General features: G+C 33.9%; 1 protein-coding gene across 1 annotated transcript in view; it reads right to left on the bottom strand.

The window, feature by feature from the left end:
- LOC144438134 (phospholipid-transporting ATPase ABCA3-like) overlaps window positions 1–18,520 on the bottom strand; it is a 105,549-nt gene that overhangs the window by 36,861 nt on the left and 50,168 nt on the right. The window contains exons 21-25 of the mRNA XM_078127164.1: window positions 14,091–14,213; window positions 13,549–13,659; window positions 9,288–9,458; window positions 3,979–4,089; window positions 2,287–2,453 (exon numbers count right to left, since the gene is read on the bottom strand). Of these exons, the coding sequence (XP_077983290.1) occupies window positions 2,287–2,453; window positions 3,979–4,089; window positions 9,288–9,458; window positions 13,549–13,659; window positions 14,091–14,213 (683 nt within the window). The remainder of the gene's footprint in view (window positions 1–2,286; window positions 2,454–3,978; window positions 4,090–9,287; window positions 9,459–13,548; window positions 13,660–14,090; window positions 14,214–18,520) is intronic.

The raw sequence follows: 18,520 nt of genomic DNA, 5'->3' as shown, positions 1-18,520 counted from the left end.
TATTATTAGAAATGTATTCGGAGCTTTATTATTAGAAATGTATACGGAGCTTTATTATTAGAAATGTATACGGAGCTTTATTATTAGAAATGTATACGGAGCTTTATTATTAGAAATGTATTCGGAGCTTTATTATTAGAAATGTATACGGAGCTTTATTATTAGAAATGTATACGGCGCTTTATTATTAGAAATGTATACGGAGCTTTATTATTAGAAATGTATACGGAGCTTTATTATTAGAAATGTATTCGGAGCTTTATTATTAGAAATGTATACGGAGCTTTATTATTAGAAATGTATACGGAGCTTTATTATTAGAAATGTATACGGAGCTTTATTATTAGAAATGTATTCGGAGCTTTATTATTAGAAATGTATACGGAGCTTTATTATTAGAAATGTATGCGGAGCTTTATTATCAGAAATGTATACGGAGCTTTATTATTAGAAATGTATACGGAGCTTTATTATTAGAAATGTATACGGCGCTATTAGATATCCAACTAACGATGAGTATCACATGATCTGAGGGTAGGCGTGAATATCATCATTTGCCATTTGCCAGCTTTAGTTTAGTTCTTATTTAATAAATATCGTAATTCTGGTAGTTTTGCTGTGCATTTTATTATGTAAACCAAAGCGAAAATGGCTTTAAAAAACTACCCAGTTCTGGACCACTGAAAACTAAAAGGAAAACACATTGCTAGTCCTCCAAAACACATTGCTAGTCCCCCAAAACACCTCTAACGTTAAACTATTTAAAATTAGATGTGCCATCGACTGCTAGATCATGTGGTTTGGGATGAGCACTGTGAAGATAAAAGTCTGTTTTGGCGACTTCATCACACAGCTAGATTTGCTGTCAGTTAAGCAAGCCTGCAGGCTGTGCAAATTGTTGAGCGGGATCAGAATGTGATGTCATTCCGTCGTGCACACCTGCGTAGATTTCAAGTTCACGGCTGTCATTTCAACTGCGACTAGAATGTGTAGTTTATCAATATTGTATACTCGACTCCCGATTTTGAGTGGTGTGGAACTGTTAATAGACGCATAAAGTTTGAGTTTACCTTCACCAAACTAAAACAATTCGAGGAAACTCAAAGCTCTGATGACACTGCTGACAATTCAGAGTGATATTTAATCCTGCTTGCATACAGAGTAAGTCGTCCCTTCCTTCTTGTGTTGAGGGTCGACATGTTAGTAATCTAGACCCGTGCACCATCTGCATAGCAGGACTAAGTAAAGTGATATTGTGATCATTCACAAACGGCCCTTTTCAGGGCCTCCAAATATTCCAACAGAGATCTGCCGTTTTATGCTGAGGAACAAGATGTAAATTAGATCAAGCTCATATTTGAAGTCACTGCATGCAGGCGACCTCACGTTGAATGACGTTTTCCTTTGACGTGACACAAAATGGTTAGTCCTGCTTGCAGACGGTGCACGGGTCTATAATACTGACACAACCCTAAACACCAGGGACAATTGTCAGAATCGAGTCCCGGATTATTCTGTATGCAAGCAGGACTACAAAATGGTATGCTTACCCTGTCTGTTTCCTGACAAATGTCAAAATAGACTCCTGGTCGGTTTTTGGAGTTTCACTCTTTGACCTTATTGCGACTTGTTGTCTTCAAATGAAGAATACTTTCAAACTACTGGTACTCGCCAAAAATACACAGCGCATGTGTGCGCTTCTTTTGCACTTTCTCCGTACAATTTTTTTTAAATTCGCTACACTGAAAATAGTTACAATTCTTAACTAGACACATTTTTACTCAAAGTCAAGCCAGCGTACATGTACAATAGAGATATATATTAGTGAGGATTCAATGTAAGTACCGTCACTTTTGACTTAAGTGAACCATCAATTCAAAGCGCACGTGCTAGGAATTGTCACGTAAATAACGATTTTAATAACAGATCTATGCATTCGAAAAAAATTTCGAGGGGGCAGCTTGTGTTGTTTCTATGGAATTATCACTTTTACAGCATACACATGTCCTAGCTGGTGAGAACTCCTGAACATTTATACATGTTTTAATTGTCGTATTAGAAAAAAAACACGAATATTTCAAAAATCATAAAATCTCAGATTATTTCCCATTGATAATGTATGCACCAAAACTTGGTCTTACCTACCACAATAGATAAGCTATATAGAATAAGAAGGTGGGGGGGGGGGGGTGATGAGTCGTCAAGTAATTCCCCTATGGAATAACAGCTACGCCCTTCCAAATTTTTACCAGGTTTATCGTGATACCAAATAATGTAATAACTTACATGACAGATCTTGTACATTGGTCTATAGTAGCAACATTTTGAGCCATAAAGATCATAGCTCTACCTAGACAATGGGTTGGTATCAACATGAATATATAATCACATATGACAGCAGCATCTTGAGTGTGGTCAAGTAACTCCAATATAAATACAACGATTATGGTGACCTGAGTAAAGGTAAATACACTTGATCACAAAATGGTATAACATTCACAATATTAACACGGACTGGCAGCTTTGTTACTTAAACGTTTTCAGAAACAAAAACATTGTTTTTAAATGATCGATTTGTTTGATTTTATCTGTACTATTTCAATATACTGAACATATCAACAGATGAAAATTATTCTACCACTCCTTTCCAATGCAGAAAGAAATATAACATTCAATGAATATATATAAATCTTACGACATAGATAAACAGAATATTAGTCTAGGACTTTGAAATCAACACATAGTATATATTAACTTACCATAGCACCCATTGTATCAATCAACACTTTAACTTACCATAGCACCCATTGTATCAATCAACACTTTAACTTACCATAGCACTCATTGTATCAATCAACACTTCAACTTACCATAGCACCCACTGTATCAATCAACACTTTAACTTACCATAGTACCCATTGTATCAATCAACACTTTAACTTACCATAGCACCCATTGTATCAATCAACACTTTAACTTACCATAGCACTCATTGTATCAATCAACACTTCAACTTACCATAGCACCCACTGTATCAATCAACACTTTAACTTACCATAGTACCCATTGTATCAATCAACACTTTAACTTACCAATTAGCACCCATTGTATCAATCAACACTTTAACTTACCATAGCACCTATTGTATCAATCAACACTTCAAATTACCATAGCACCTATTGTATCAATCAACACTTTAACTTACCATAGTACCCATTGTATCAATCAACACTTTAACTTACCATAGCACCTATTGTATCAATCAACACTTTAACTTACCATAGTACCCATTGTATCAATCAACACTTCAAATTACCATAGCACCTATTGTATCAATCAACACTTTAACTTACCATAGTACCCATTGTATCAATCAACACTTCAAATTACCATAGCACCTATTGTATCAATCAACACTTTAACTTACCATAGCACCTATTGTATCAATCAACACTTTAACTTACCATAGTACCCATTGTATCAATCAACACTTCAAATTACCATAGCACCTATTGTATCAATCAACACTTTAACTTACCATAGTACCCATTGTATCAATCAACACTTCAAATTACCATAGCACCTATTGTATCAATCAACACTTTAACTTACAATAGTACCCATTGTATCAATCAACACTTCAACTTACCAAAGCACCCATTGTATCAACACTTTAACTTACCATAGCACCCATTGTATCAATCAACACTTTAACTTACCATAGCACCCATTGTATCAATCAACACTTTAACTTACCATAGCACCCATTGTATCAATCAACACTTTAACTTACCATAGCACCTATTGTATCAATCAACACTTTAACTTACCATAGTACCCATTGTATCAATCAACACTTTAACTTACCATAACATCCATTGTATCAATCAACACTTCAACTTACCATAAAATCCACTGTATCCATCAACACTTTAACTTACCATAGCACCTATTGTATCAATCAACACTTTAACTTACCATAGCACCCATAGAGTAGAATATAGCAATCAATCCATAGCCTGCAAGTGGTGAGGAAAACGGCCAAGACATTGCATATGTCATAGGAATAGAAGCCCATCCAAAGAGGACCTGTGATTAAATGGTAAATATTTTTTTTTGATGTAATAATTACAAATGATGCAAATTGCAAAACTTATGTAAATTCAACATACATCTATCAATCTTCATCGTGTTTTAATACTTGTATTATTTATGTATTAATTCAAAGCCACACTGAGTCGTAATAAACACAATAGAGCTTTCCCTGGTTTGGATTCCTAAAATCTCATCATTCAAAGTTACTGGAGTATTTCCAATGATATACTGTACCCTGAAGACAACACATGCAAGCTGAAAATGCCATTTACAAACTCACTTTTCTGTGCAATGTCATTCTTCAAGTTGAAGTTTACAATACTAATAACAATGTAACAATGTCATACATGTTTAGTTTATAATGTAAATAACAAAGTAACTATAGTAACGGTGTGGTTCTAAAGTAACTATAGTAATGGTGTGGTTCTAAAGTAACCATAGTAATGGTGTGGTTCTAAAGTAACCATAGTAATGGTGTGGTTCTAAAGTAACTATAGTAACGGTATGGTTCTAAAGTAACTATAGTAACGGTGTGGTTCTAAAGTAACTATAGTAATGGTGTGGTTCTAAAGTAACTATAGTAATGGTGTGGTTCTAAAGTAACCATAGTAATGGTGTGGTTCTAAAGTAACTATAGTAACAGTGTGGTTCTAAAGTAACTATAGTAATTGTGTGGTTCTAAAGTAACTATAGTAATGGTGTGGTTCTAAAGTAACCATAGTAATGGTGTGGTTCTAAAGTAACCATAGTAATGGTGTGGTTCTAAAGTAATTATAGTAATGGTGTGGTTCTAAAGTAACCATAGTAATGGTGTGGTTCTAAAGTAACTATAGTAATGGTGTGGTTCTAAAGTAACCATAGTAATGGTGTGGTTCTAAAGTAACTATAGTAATGGTGTGGTTCTAAAGTAACCATAGTAATGGTGTGGTTCTAAAGTAACTATAGTAATGGTGTGGTTCTAAAGTAACTATAGTAATGGTGTGGTTCTAAAGTAACTATAGTAACGGTGTGGTTCTAAAGTAACTATAGTAATTGTGTGGTTCTAAAGTAACCATAGTAATGGTGTGGTTCTAAAGTAACTATAGTAATGGTCTGGTTCTAAAGTAACTATAGTAATTGTGTGGTTCTAAAGTAACTATAGTAACGGTGTGGTTCTAAAGTAACTATAGTAATTGTGTGGTTCTAAAGTAACTATAGTAACGGTGTGGTTCTAAAGTAACTATAGTAACGGTGTGGTTCTAAAGTAACTATAGTAACGGTGTGGTTCTAAAGTAACTATAGTAACAGTGTGGTTCTAAAGTAACCATAGTAATGGTGTGGTTCTAAAGTAACTATAGTAATGGTGTGGTTCTAAAGTAACCATAGTAATGGTGTGGTTCTAAAGTAACCATAGTAATGGTGTGGTTCTAAAGTAACCATAGTAATGGTGTGGTTCTAAAGTAACTATAGTAACGGTGTGGTTCTAAAGTAACCATAGTAATGGTGTGGTTCTAAAGTAACTATAGTAATGGTGTGGTTCTAAAGTAACCATAGTAATGGTGTGGTTCTAAAGTAACTATAGTAATGGTGTGGTTCTAAAGTAACTATAGTAACGGTGTGGTTCTAAAGTAACTATAGTAATTGTGTGGTTCTAAAGTAACTATAGTAATGGTGTGGTTCTAAAGTAACCATAGTAATGGTGTGGTTCTAAAGTAACCATAGTAATGGTGTGGTTCTAAAGTAACTATAGTAACGGTGTGGTTCTAAAGTAACCATAGTAATGGTGTGGTTCTAAAGTGACTATAGTAATGGTGTGGTTCTAAAGTAACCATAGTAATGGTGTGGTTCTAAAGTAACTATAGTAATGGTGTGGTTCTAAAGTAACTATAGTAACGGTGTGGTTCTAAAGTAACTATAGTAATTGTGTGGTTCTAAAGTAACCATAGTAATGGTGTGGTTCTAAAGTAACTATAGTAATGGTGTGGTTCTAAAGTAACTATAGTAATTGTGTGGTTCTAAAGTAACTATAGTAACGGTGTGGTTCTAAAGTAACTATAGTAATTGTGTGGTTCTAAAGTAACTATAGTAATGGTGTGGTTCTAAAGTAACTATAGTAACGGTGTGGTTCTAAAGTAACTATAGTAACGGTGTGGTTCTAAAGTAACTATAGTAACAGTGTGGTTCTAAAGTAACCATAGTAACGGTGTGGTTCTAAAGTAACTATAGTAACAGTGTGGTTCTAAAGTAACTATAGTAACGGTGTGGTTCTAAAGTAACTATAGTAACGGTGTGGTTCTAAAGTAACCATAGTAATGGTGTGGTTCTAAAGTAACCATAGTAATGGTGTGGTTCTAAAGTAACTATAGTAATGGTGTGGTTCTAAAGTAACTATAGTAACGGTGTGGTTCTAAAGTAACCATAGTAATGGTGTGGTTCTAAAGTAACCATAGTAATGGTGTGGTTCTAAAGTAACTATAGTAATGGTGTGCTTCTAAAGTAACTATAGTAATGGTGTGGTTCTAAAGTAACCATAGTAATGGTGTGGTTCTAAAGTAACTATAGTTATGGTGTGGTTCTAAAGTAACTATAGTAACGGTGTGGTTCTAAAGTAACTATAGTAATGGTGTGGTTCTAAAGTAACCATAGTAATGGTGTGGTTCTAAAGTAACCATAGTAACGGTGTGGTTCTAAAGTAACTGTAGTAATGGTGTGGTTCTAAAGTAACCATAGTAATGGTGTGGTTCTAAAGTAACTATAGTAATGGTGTGGTTCTAAAGTAACTATAGTAACAGTGTGGTTCTAATGTAACTATAGTAATGGTGTGGTTCTAAAGTAACTATAGTAATGGTGTGGTTCTAAAGTAACCATAGTAATGGTGTGGTTCTAAAGTAACTATAGTAATGGTGTGGTTCTAAAGTAACTATAGTAATGGTGTGGTTCTAAAGTAACTATAGTAACAGTGTGGTTCTAAAGTAACCATAGTAATGGTGTGGTTCTAAAGTAACCATAGTAATGGTGTGGTTCTAAAGTAACTATAGTAATGGTGTGGTTCTAAAGTAACTATAGTAACGGTGTGGTTCTAAAGTAACCATAGTAATGGTGTGGTTCTAAAGTAACTATAGTAATGGTGTGGTTCTAAAGTAACTATAGTAATGGTGTGGTTCTAAAGTAACCATAGTAATGGTGTGGTTCTAAAGTAACTATAGTAATGGTGTGGTTCTAAAGTAACTATAGTAATGGTATGGTTCTAAAGTAACTATAGTAATGGTGTGGTTCTAAAGTAACCATAGTAATGGTGTGGTTCTAAAGTAACTATAGTAATGGTGTGGTTCTAAAGTAACCATAGTAATGGTGTGGTTCTAAAGTAACTATAGTAATGGTGTGGTTCTAAAGTAACTATAGTAATGGTGTGGTTCTAAAGTAACCATAGTAACGGTGTGGTTCTAAAGTAACTATAGTAATTGTGTGGTTCTAAAGTAACTATAGTAACGGTGTGGTTCTAAAGTAACCATAGTAATGGTGTGGTTCTAAAGTAACTATAGTAATGGTGTGGTTCTAAAGTAACTATAGTAATGGTGTGGTTCTAAAGTAACCATAGTAATGGTGTGGTTCTAAAGTAACTATAGTAATGGTGTGGTTCTAAAGTAACCATAGTAACGGTGTGGTTCTAAAGTAACTATAGTAATTGTGTGGTTCTAAAGTAACTATAGTAACGGTGTGGTTCTAAAGTAACTATAGTAACGGTGTGGTTCTAAAGTAACTATAGTAACGGTGTGGTTCTAAAGTAACTATAGTAACAGTGTGGTTCTAAAGTAACCATAGTAATGGTGTGGTTCTAAAGTAACTATAGTAACGGTGTGGTTCTAACGTAACCATAGTAATGGTGTGGTTCTAAAGTAACCATAGTAATGGTGTGGTTCTAAAGTAACCATAGTAATGGTGTGGTTCTAAAGTAACTATAGTAACGGTGTGGTTCTAAAGTAACTATAGTAATGGTGTGGTTCTAAAGTAACCATAGTAATGGTGTGGTTCTAAAGTAACCATAGTAATGGTGTGGTTCTAAAGTAACTATAGTAATGGTGTGGTTCTAAAGTAACTATAGTAATGGTGTGGTTCTAAAGTAACCATAGTAATGGTGTGGTTCTAAAGTAACTATAGTAATGGTGTGGTTCTAAAGTAACCATAGTAATGGTGTGGTTCTAAAGTAACTATAGTAATGGTGTGGTTCTAAAGTAACCATAGTAATGGTGTGGTTCTAAAGTAACCATAGTAATGGTGTGGTTCTAAAGTAACTATAGTAATGGTGTGGTTCTAAAGTAACTATAGTAACGGTGTGGTTCTAAAGTAACCATAGTAATGGTGTGGTTCTAAAGTAACTATAGTAATGGTGTGGTTCTAAAGTAACTATAGTAATGGTGTGGTTCTAAAGTAACCATAGTAATGGTGTGGTTCTAAAGTAACTATAGTAATGGTGTGGTTCTAAAGTAACCATAGTAATGGTGTGGTTCTAAAGTAACTATAGTAATGGTGTGGTTCTAAAGTAACCATAGTAATGGTGTGGTTCTTTATTTTTTAAAGTTGACTTTCAGGGATGACAATAATCCTACTTAATTTTGTGGAGGGACAATTGTCAGTGTTGTTGACTGGCTGCAACTGGGACTCATTGTTTCATCAAACATTTAAAGATATATTCGCTAAAAATGCCCAGTTACATTATATAACAGACATTATACCTGTCAAATAGTGGTTGATTTGAACCATAGGCTGTGCAGTATTAGTAACAGATTTGAATTTTGAACCACAGCTTCGTTTTTGAATCTGGCGCCATCCTCGTTTGACCTGAGTCTATACCTATATGTGGCATATTTGTTCTCTACAAATTCAATATCGAGGCACAAGTTAGTTCATACATATAGTACATTTCCAATTATAAGCAATCACCAGGTATGATTTCACGGTACGTCTCGTGAATGATTACGTTTCGTGTGCAATTTCAACATTTTCTTGTCAATGGAGGCACTGATTTGTTTGTTTCCCTCCTATGTTATGTGTACAGTACAGCTAAATACACAAGTTTACCAATTAATACACTTCATGGTGTACAATATTGAGGGTATACATTATTCATTATATTTCACAAAACAAAACTTTGTGAAAATGATCCACTTCTAGTGCAGCTTTAGCTCACAAGAAAGATGTTTTTTTCAACTCACCAGTAGTAGGGTTGTTACTCCTAAGTTAGGGGGCCCATAAACAGTCGGGAAGGCAGCAAACACAATAACCAGTATAACGAGGACAGCAATGTAATTAATACAATCCCAGGATAGTGTACCAAACCAGTAACTTAGGGGGTCTAAACCACTCACGAATTGAAGAAGTTTTGCCTGTGACGGACAAAATTGTACAATATGTAAAACAAGTTGGTTGATGGGGAATAAAGGTTTTTATACAATAACATGTACCACTGACGCAATCAATGTAAAAAGACGCAACAATGATGTTGCAATTCAGTGTTGCCATTGTTGTGTCTACCTGGAAAATTACATGCATCGTGGCAAGCACAGGTTCATATGGACATAGCACAGTACAGTGAACACGTCACGCTCCCACATCAAAAATAAAAACAAAATAGATAAATAAATAAATAAATAAATAAATAAATAAATACATAAATAAATAAATAAATAAATAAATAAATAAATGAATGAATAAATACATAAATAACTAAATACATAAAACACAAATTTGCACTGTAAGACATGCCTAGCCAGTGACATTTTATATTTAGAAAGTAGTGTGCTATAGGTCAACAACACAAGACAAGGTGTGTTTACATGTATACATGGCTCTGAATTCATATGCTAAGAGGTTCGACCAGGGACGTATAAACTTCATCCTAATTTTTTTTATTGCTTTATTATAGTATATAGTATTAAACCCCTTCACTTTTTTATTCTCCTGACATGCAATTCTGAAATTACTTTTATTATAGTTTAGACTCACAAATTGAATGCAGTATGTACAGATAAAATTGTGAAAGGGCGCCCTCAAACGTCAGCCAGCATGAGCAGGCATAGCAAATATATGCTCAAACGGATACATTTTATTGACAATAGGACCAAAAGGCACCATTCCTCTAAATTGTCTCTCACATAATGCTTTATTATTATATAATATTTAAACCCCTTCACTTGTAATAATTAAATAATTAAATAATATTATATAATAATAATAAAATTTGTAATAATCGAGTTTATTTGAATATTAACCACCCTAGCTGGGGTAGTTTTTTATGCTGAGTTCAAAAAAGGGGTCATTTTATTAACATCCGTTGCCATGGTAACAAAAATCACCATAATATGTGGATAATTTTTCCAAAATTAGACAAAAAACATGGAAAGAAATGAAAATTAATGAAAAAATTTCCTTGTTTTTGACATATATGACATGGGGCTATCTGTTGTAACACAAATTGCCTAAAATAGGACAGCTGTTTCCATGGAAACATAGAGTAGAGTAAAAAAATGTTGTGTTGGTATACCTACATATCTGGAAAATAACATGATAAATTTAATTATAACATAGTTTATTTGCATATTTACCACCCTATCTTGAGTAGTTTGTTATGCTGAGTTCAAAAATAGTTATCATTTCAGGAACATCTGTTGCCATGGGAACCCAAATCACCATATTATGCATTATTTGGCAAAATATATGTAAAATTCGAAGAACAAAAATTTTTTACAAACAAATTCCTTACTTTTGGCATATATGCACTAGTGCTATCCATTGCAAGACAGATTATCTAAAATTGGAGAGTGGCTTCCATGGAAACATAAAATATGTTTACATTACAAATGCCATGTTTTAGTAAAAAAATACACCTACAATCGAATGGGTTTGCTATTAAAATACCAAATATTTTGTTACTCTAAGTCCAAATAAAATATGCAAGGAGTCACAAACTGAGTGGTCGTAAAAGCTTAACATGTATGTCAAAAGACCTGTGCCAATTACAAGGTCTAATTACGATCTCAAATTTCGAAGGGCCAGGCCAGACTACATTACAACATGTCACACGCAAGGAGGGTGCTACATGTACATACATAAACAAACTGGTGTGTGGGAATGTGAAGAAAAGGCCTTCACTAGTTTTCTGTTAAATATTACATGTAAAAGCCTGCAACCGTTAGCAATAATGACAGCATAACACAGAAATAAAGATATACTGTGTGAAATTACGATTTAATACAAATTACTCAGCTTGAAAATACAACCCCATCTTGACATATTCTTGTCCTTTTCAGTTGCGCTGACATTTACAAACATGTACATTAACGAAGTCATCAGCTTTATATATGTATATATATATATATATATATATATATATATATATATATATATATATATATATATATATATATATATATATATATATATATATATATATATATATATATATATATATATATATATATATATAATAGATAAGCGATGGAACATTCGATTATGTAGGTCTTTGAGTAATAAGGTCCGGTTTGACACAACATTGACACTCGTGTACCAAAATATCCATCCAAAGTTGCGTTCAAGGAAACCGTTAGTTGCTTTATATTGAACACAATGTCACTGCATATAGTTGAGGATGAGTAGCCTTCCATACCTTCCATTTTTAAGGGAATATTGATAAATTATCCACGATTTCACAGTGTGTCACCATCAAGGTTGTGACCTTTTATTTGCGTTGTTTTAGTACGCACACGCTGTGCAGATGCACATGTAAACGCTTTGTGAATGTGATACAATGTTACACAGTGTAACAATATCATCATGCTTGGAATGACCTATATCACGCGCTCTCCACATGTATGCCGTACATTTCATAATTTCAGGTACGATTTTGCATATATTATTACATATTATCGGCTATTCATGAAAGTACAATTTGTAATAAATGAAACAATATTCTTTACAACGTTTTACAGTAGCAGAAGTTATGACACAGGTCAAGTCAACTTTATGGCATGCCAGCACAATGACATCGTGTTTTCGATTGCGATCAAATCAAATAAAAAAACATACGATTTTAGAAGAGATTCGCAAGTAACACGAAGATAAAAAAAAATTAAATCAAGCGATTGGGTAAGGAGTGCAAATTTGACAGTATGTCAGATTTCCCATAGAAAAACAATGGTCGTGTTCTATTAACAACTGAACTTTGCTCACGTTCAACTTTTTCAAATGCACACCAATCGGTCTGAAAATTCATAAATAGAGACCAAAGGGGTTTTGTAAAAAATCTCTTGGATTTAGATTTGTCATTTTTTAAATTGTTTTCTGGAAAATGATGTGCTATCGCTGACTATGTTGTTAAAACTCATTAAGAAAACCATTGTAATTTGTAAACCGGCACATTTTAATACCATGTACACCTACATAAATACAGACCTCTAACTTCGTTATTCTGTAAGTAAATTACACGTAATACATACAGACTGACCTAGCATTTGCTTTCACAAAAGTCAGTCTTTAATTTCATGAAAGCTGTGTGGCAAATAAAATCGAGAGTTTGGAGTTATTCCGTATACTTTAGTTTAATACCCATCAGCAAATAATGCTATCAACAGGTCAGCGATATGTGTTCCATGGACAGTGTCACTCACCACAGTCAGTACAGTACTACTGCGCTCATATCAGAAAAACTTGAAATCGATATTCTTTTCACTAAACTTTGCAACATTATTTTATGACAACTAAACTTCACTCAGCTCATGTTCAACTTTTTCAAATGCACACCAATCTGTGTGAAAAATCGTAAGTAGAGACCAAAGGGGTTTTGTGAAAATCTGAGTCATCGCTACCGCTACCGTAGCTGTCAATCAAATATCGCTGGGCCGCAGTGCTAGTGCCAATTTAGTCATAAATAAAATAATATTGTTATACTTTTATTCATATACATGGCAAGTACTAAGCTCCCAATTACTACTACTTATAATGAAGCTTGAATGGGAAATGTTGAACAATTAGTTAATATGTAAAACGTCAACCATTACATCTCATACACAACAACCATAAGTGATATTCCTCTTAAGTCCTCCCAATATTTTTCATTATTATATAATATTTAAACCCCTTCACTTGTAATAATAATAATAATAATAATAATAATAATAATAATAATAATAATAATAATACTCATTGATATAACCCGGATTCCACCAGGAAAGGGTGGATTTCTTCATAAAAAGAGGCAATACATTTCAGTTGATAGTATCTCGTAAACATCTTGTAGTTAACTAAGATATTCACAGTCATTGGCTGCAAAGCACGTTTACATTAAATTAAATGTTGGCTTTGTTTTATTGCAGTAACGTTTCGGGTATAAAATTTAGAATACTCTCAAAGGAAGTAGCTAGTTTATGTAACTTCTGAACCAGTCTGTAAACAGTATGAAATGACTATTTTATTGTTTACCTTTGTATCCTTCTCTGATATAAGGAATGGTGCAAAGCTTGCTGCAAGGAAACCAAGACCAAATACAACACAGATTGCCAAAATTAGAGATTGTTCAGTTGATGAAGAAACCTGAAATGAACACATGGCATTTAGTTAGTGTTTGTGTAGATTATTGAAACAGTATAATTGATTTCTACTAGAAGTTATCCTATTGTCTACTAATCTACACCTTTTGTCATATCTTCCCTGATATCATTTCAAAAGTAAACGGTACAAAACTGTTCGTCGCTAGAATATAGTCACTTTGAATTATTTGTGTACAGATAACATGTAGTTTTATGTTTAGTGTTGGAATATTATTGAATACATTTATGCTGATTAGATTAACCCCTACTGGTTGAAATGTGATCACGTGCAATTCACTAAATTTATAACAAAATGTCTACTTTCTATTGTCATGTGATCACATGCATTTCATTTCATACCTACGTACATGTCAATATGAAACCCCTAGAGCCATTAACACAAATGTTAGAGTGTGCACAATGCTATAGTATTACCTGTCCTGCAGCAGATAGTGGTAAAGGATCATTGGTCACCATCAAATTGTAACTGCTGTTGGTCGCAAATTGTAGCAGGGCGTTGTCAACAACTGCTAACGATTCAGCGCTAGCATGGATTGGCTGGAAAATGCAAAGAAATGACACATGACATATAAAACACCCACAATTTGCAACATTAATTTATATTACAAGAGCACTACTCATAGCTTTTTGTATTATTTAATGATAAAATAATTGTTTAATATATCAGAACAACATTTACAGCAGTGGTCAGTAGTCTTAATATAATTGTACAGTGGTCAGTAGTCTTAATATAATTGTACAGTGGTCAGTAGTCTTAATATAATTGTACAGTGGTCAGTAGTCTTAATATAATTGTACAGTGGTCAGTAGTCTTAATACAACTGTACAGTGGTCAGTAGTCTTAATACAATTGTACAGTGGTCAGTAGTCTTAATATAATTGTACAGTGGTCAGTAGTCTTAATACAACTGTACAGTGGTCAGTAGTCTTAATACAATTGTACAGTGGTCAGTTGTCTTAATATAATTGTACAGTGGTCAGTAGTCTTAATACAACTGTACAGTAGTCAGTAGTCTTAATACAACTGTACAGTGGTCAGTAGTCTTAATATAATTGTACAGTGGTCAGTAGTCTTAATACAACTGTACAGTGGTCAGTAGTCTTAATATAACTGTACAGTGGTCAGTAGTCTTAATACAACTGTACAGTGGTCAGTAGTCTTAATACAATTGTACAGTGGTCAGTAGTCTTAATACAATTGTACAATGGTCAGTAGTCTTAATACAACTGTAGAGTGGTCAGTAGTCTTAATACAACTGTACAGTGGTCAGTAGTCTTAATATAATTGTACAGTGGTCAGTAGTCTTAATACAACTGTAGAGTGGTCAGTAGTCTTAATACAACTGTACAGTGGTCAGTAGTCTTAATATAATTGTACAGTGGTCAGTAGTCTTAATACAACTGTACAGTGGTCAGTAGTCTTAATACAACTGTACAGTGGTCAGTAGTCTTAATACAACTGTACAGTGGTCAGTAGTCTTAATACAACTGTACAGTGGTAAGTAGTCTTAATACAACTGTACAGTGGTCAGTAGTCTTAATATAATTGTACAGTGGTCAGTAGTCTTAATACAGCTGTACAGTGGTCAGTAGTCTTAATACAACTGTACAGTGGTCAGTAGTCTTAATACAATTGTACAGTGGTCAGTAGTCTTAATATAATTGTACAGTGGTCAGTAGTCTTAATATAATTGTACAGTGGTCAGTAGTCTTAATAGAACTGTACAGTGGTCAGTAGTCTTAATACAATTGTACAGTGGTCAGTAGTCTTAATATAATTGTACAGTGGTCAGTAGTCTTAATACAATTGTACAGTGGTCAGTAGTCTTAATATAATTGTACAGTGGTCAGTAGTCTTAATACAATTGTACAGTGGTCAGTAGTCTTAATACAACTGTACAGTGGTCAGTAGTCTTAATACAACTGTACAGTGGCCAGTAGTCTTAATACAACTGTACAGTGGTCAGTAGTCTTAATACAATTGTACAGTGGTCAGTAGTCTTAATACAACTGTACAGTGGTCAGTAGTGTTAATACAACTGTACAGTGGTCAGTAGTCTTAATACAACTGTACAGTGGTCAGTAGTCTTAATACAATTGTACAGTGGTCAGTAGTCTTAATATAATTGTACAGTGGTCAGTAGTCTTAATACAACTGTACAGGGGTTAGTAGTCTTAATACAACTGTACAGTGGTCAGTAGTCTTAATACAATTGTACAGTGGTCAGTAGTCTTAATACAACTGTACAGTGGTCAGTAGTCTTAATACAATTGTACAGTGGTCAGTAGTCTTAATACAATTGTACAGTGGTCAGTAGTCTTAATACAACTGTACAGTGGTCAGTAGTCTTAATATAATTGTACAGTGGTCAGTAGTCTTAATACAATTGTACAGTGGTCAGTAGTCTTAATACAACTGTACAGTGGTCAGTAGTCTTAATACAACTGTACAGTGGCCAGTAGTCTTAATACAACTGTACAGTGGTCAGTAGTCTTAATACAATTGTACAGTGGTCAGTAGTCTTAATACAATTGTACAGTGGTCAGTAGTCTTAATACAATTGTACAGTGGTCAGTAGTCTTAATATAACTTTACAGTGGTCAGTAGTCTTAATATAATTGCACAGTGGTCAGTAGTCTTAATACAATTGTACAGTGGTCAGTAGTCTTAATACAACTGTACAGTGGTCAGTAGTCTTAATACAATTGTACAGTGGTCAGTAGTCTTAATACAACTGTACAGTGGTCAGTAGTCTTAATACAATTGTACAGTGGTCAGTAGTCTTAATATAATTGTACAGTGGTCAGTAGTCTTAATACAACTGTACAGTGGTCAGTAGTCTTAATACAATTGTACAGTGGTCAGTAGTCTTAATATAATTGTACATTGTTCAGTAGTCTTAATACAACTGTACAGTGGTCAGTAGTCTTAATACAATTGTACAGTGGTCAGTAGTCTTAATATAATTGTACAGTGGTCAGTAGTCTTAATATAATTGTACAGTGGTCAGTAGTCTTAATATAATTGTACAGTGGTCAGTAGTCTTAATACAACTGTACAGTGGTCAGTAGTCTTAATATAATTGTACATTGGTCAGTAGTCTTAATACAACTGTACAGTGGTCAGTAGTCTTAATACAATTGTACAGTGGTCAGTAGTCTTAATATAATTGTACAGTGGTCAGTAGTCTTAATACAATTGTACAGTGGTCAGTAGTCTTAATATAATTGTACAGTGGTCAGTAGTCTTAATACAATTGTACAGTGGTCAGTAGTCTTAATACAACTGTACAGTGGTCAGTAGTGGTAATATAATTGTACAGTGGTCAGTAGTCTTAATACAATTGTACAGTGGTCAGTAGTCTTAATATAATTGTACAGTGGTCAGTAGTCTTAATACAACTGTACAGTGGTCAGTAGTCTTAATATAATTGTACAGTGGTCAGTAGTCTTAATACAATTGTACAGTGGTCAGTAGTCTTAATACAACTGTACAGTGGTCAGTAGTCTTAATATAATTGTACAGTGGTCAGTAGTCTTAATATAATTGTACAGTGGTCAGTAGTCTTAATACAACTGTACAGTGGTCAGTAGTCTTAATATAATTGTACAGTGGTCAGTAGTCTTAATACAACTGTACAGTGGTCAGTAGTCTTAATATAATTGTACAGTGGTCAGTAGTCTTAATACAACTGTACAGTGGTCAGTAGTCTTAATACAACTGTACAGTGGTCAGTAGTCTTAATACAATTGTACAATGGTCAGTAGTCTTAATACAATTGTACAGTGGTCAGTAGTCTTAATACAATTGTACAGTGGTCAGTAGTCTTAATACAACTGTACAGTGGTCAGTAGTCTTAATATAATTGTACAGTGGTCAGTAGTCTTAATATAATTGTACAGTGGTCAGTAGTCTTAATACAACTGTACAGTGGTCAGTAGTCTTAATATAATTGTACAGTGGTCAGTAGTCTTAATACAACTGTACAGTGGTCAGTAGTCTTAATACAACTGTACAGTGGTCAGTAGTCTTAATACAACTGTACAGTGGTAAGTAGTCTTAATACAACTGTACAGTGGTCAGTAGTCTTAATATAATTGTACAGTGGTCAGTAGTCTTAATACAGCTGTACAGTGGTCAGTAGTCTTAATACAACTGTACAGTGGTCAGTAGTCTTAATACAATTGTACAGTGGTCAGTAGTCTTAATATAATTGTACAGTGGTCAGTAGTCTTAATATAATTGTACAGTGGTCAGTAGTCTTAATAGAACTGTACAGTGGTCAGTAGTCTTAATACAATTGTACAGTGGTCAGTAGTCTTAATATAATTGTACAGTGGTCAGTAGTCTTAATACAATTGTACAGTGGTCAGTAGTCTTAATATAATTGTACAGTGGTCAGTAGTCTTAATACAATTGTACAGTGGTCAGTAGTCTTAATACAACTGTACAGTGGTCAGTAGTCTTAATACAACTGTACAGTGGCCAGTAGTCTTAATACAACTGTACAGTGGTCAGTAGTCTTAATACAATTGTACAGTGGTCAGTAGTCTTAATACAACTGTACAGTGGTCAGTAGTGTTAATACAACTGTACAGTGGTCAGTAGTCTTAATACAACTGTACAGTGGTCAGTAGTCTTAATACAATTGTACAGTGGTCAGTAGTCTTAATATAATTGTACAGTGGTCAGTAGTCTTAATACAACTGTACAGGGGTTAGTAGTCTTAATACAACTGTACAGTGGTCAGTAGTCTTAATACAATTGTACAGTGGTCAGTAGTCTTAATACAACTGTACAGTGGTCAGTAGTCTTAATACAATTGTACAGTGGTCAGTAGTCT

The sequence above is a fragment of the Glandiceps talaboti genome, chromosome 7, assembly GCF_964340395.1.
Source record: "Glandiceps talaboti chromosome 7, keGlaTala1.1, whole genome shotgun sequence".
Taxonomy (NCBI): domain Eukaryota; kingdom Metazoa; phylum Hemichordata; class Enteropneusta; family Spengelidae; genus Glandiceps; species Glandiceps talaboti.
Note: the sequence above shows the minus strand (reverse complement) of the source record. Positions and strands in the feature narration are given on the sequence as shown.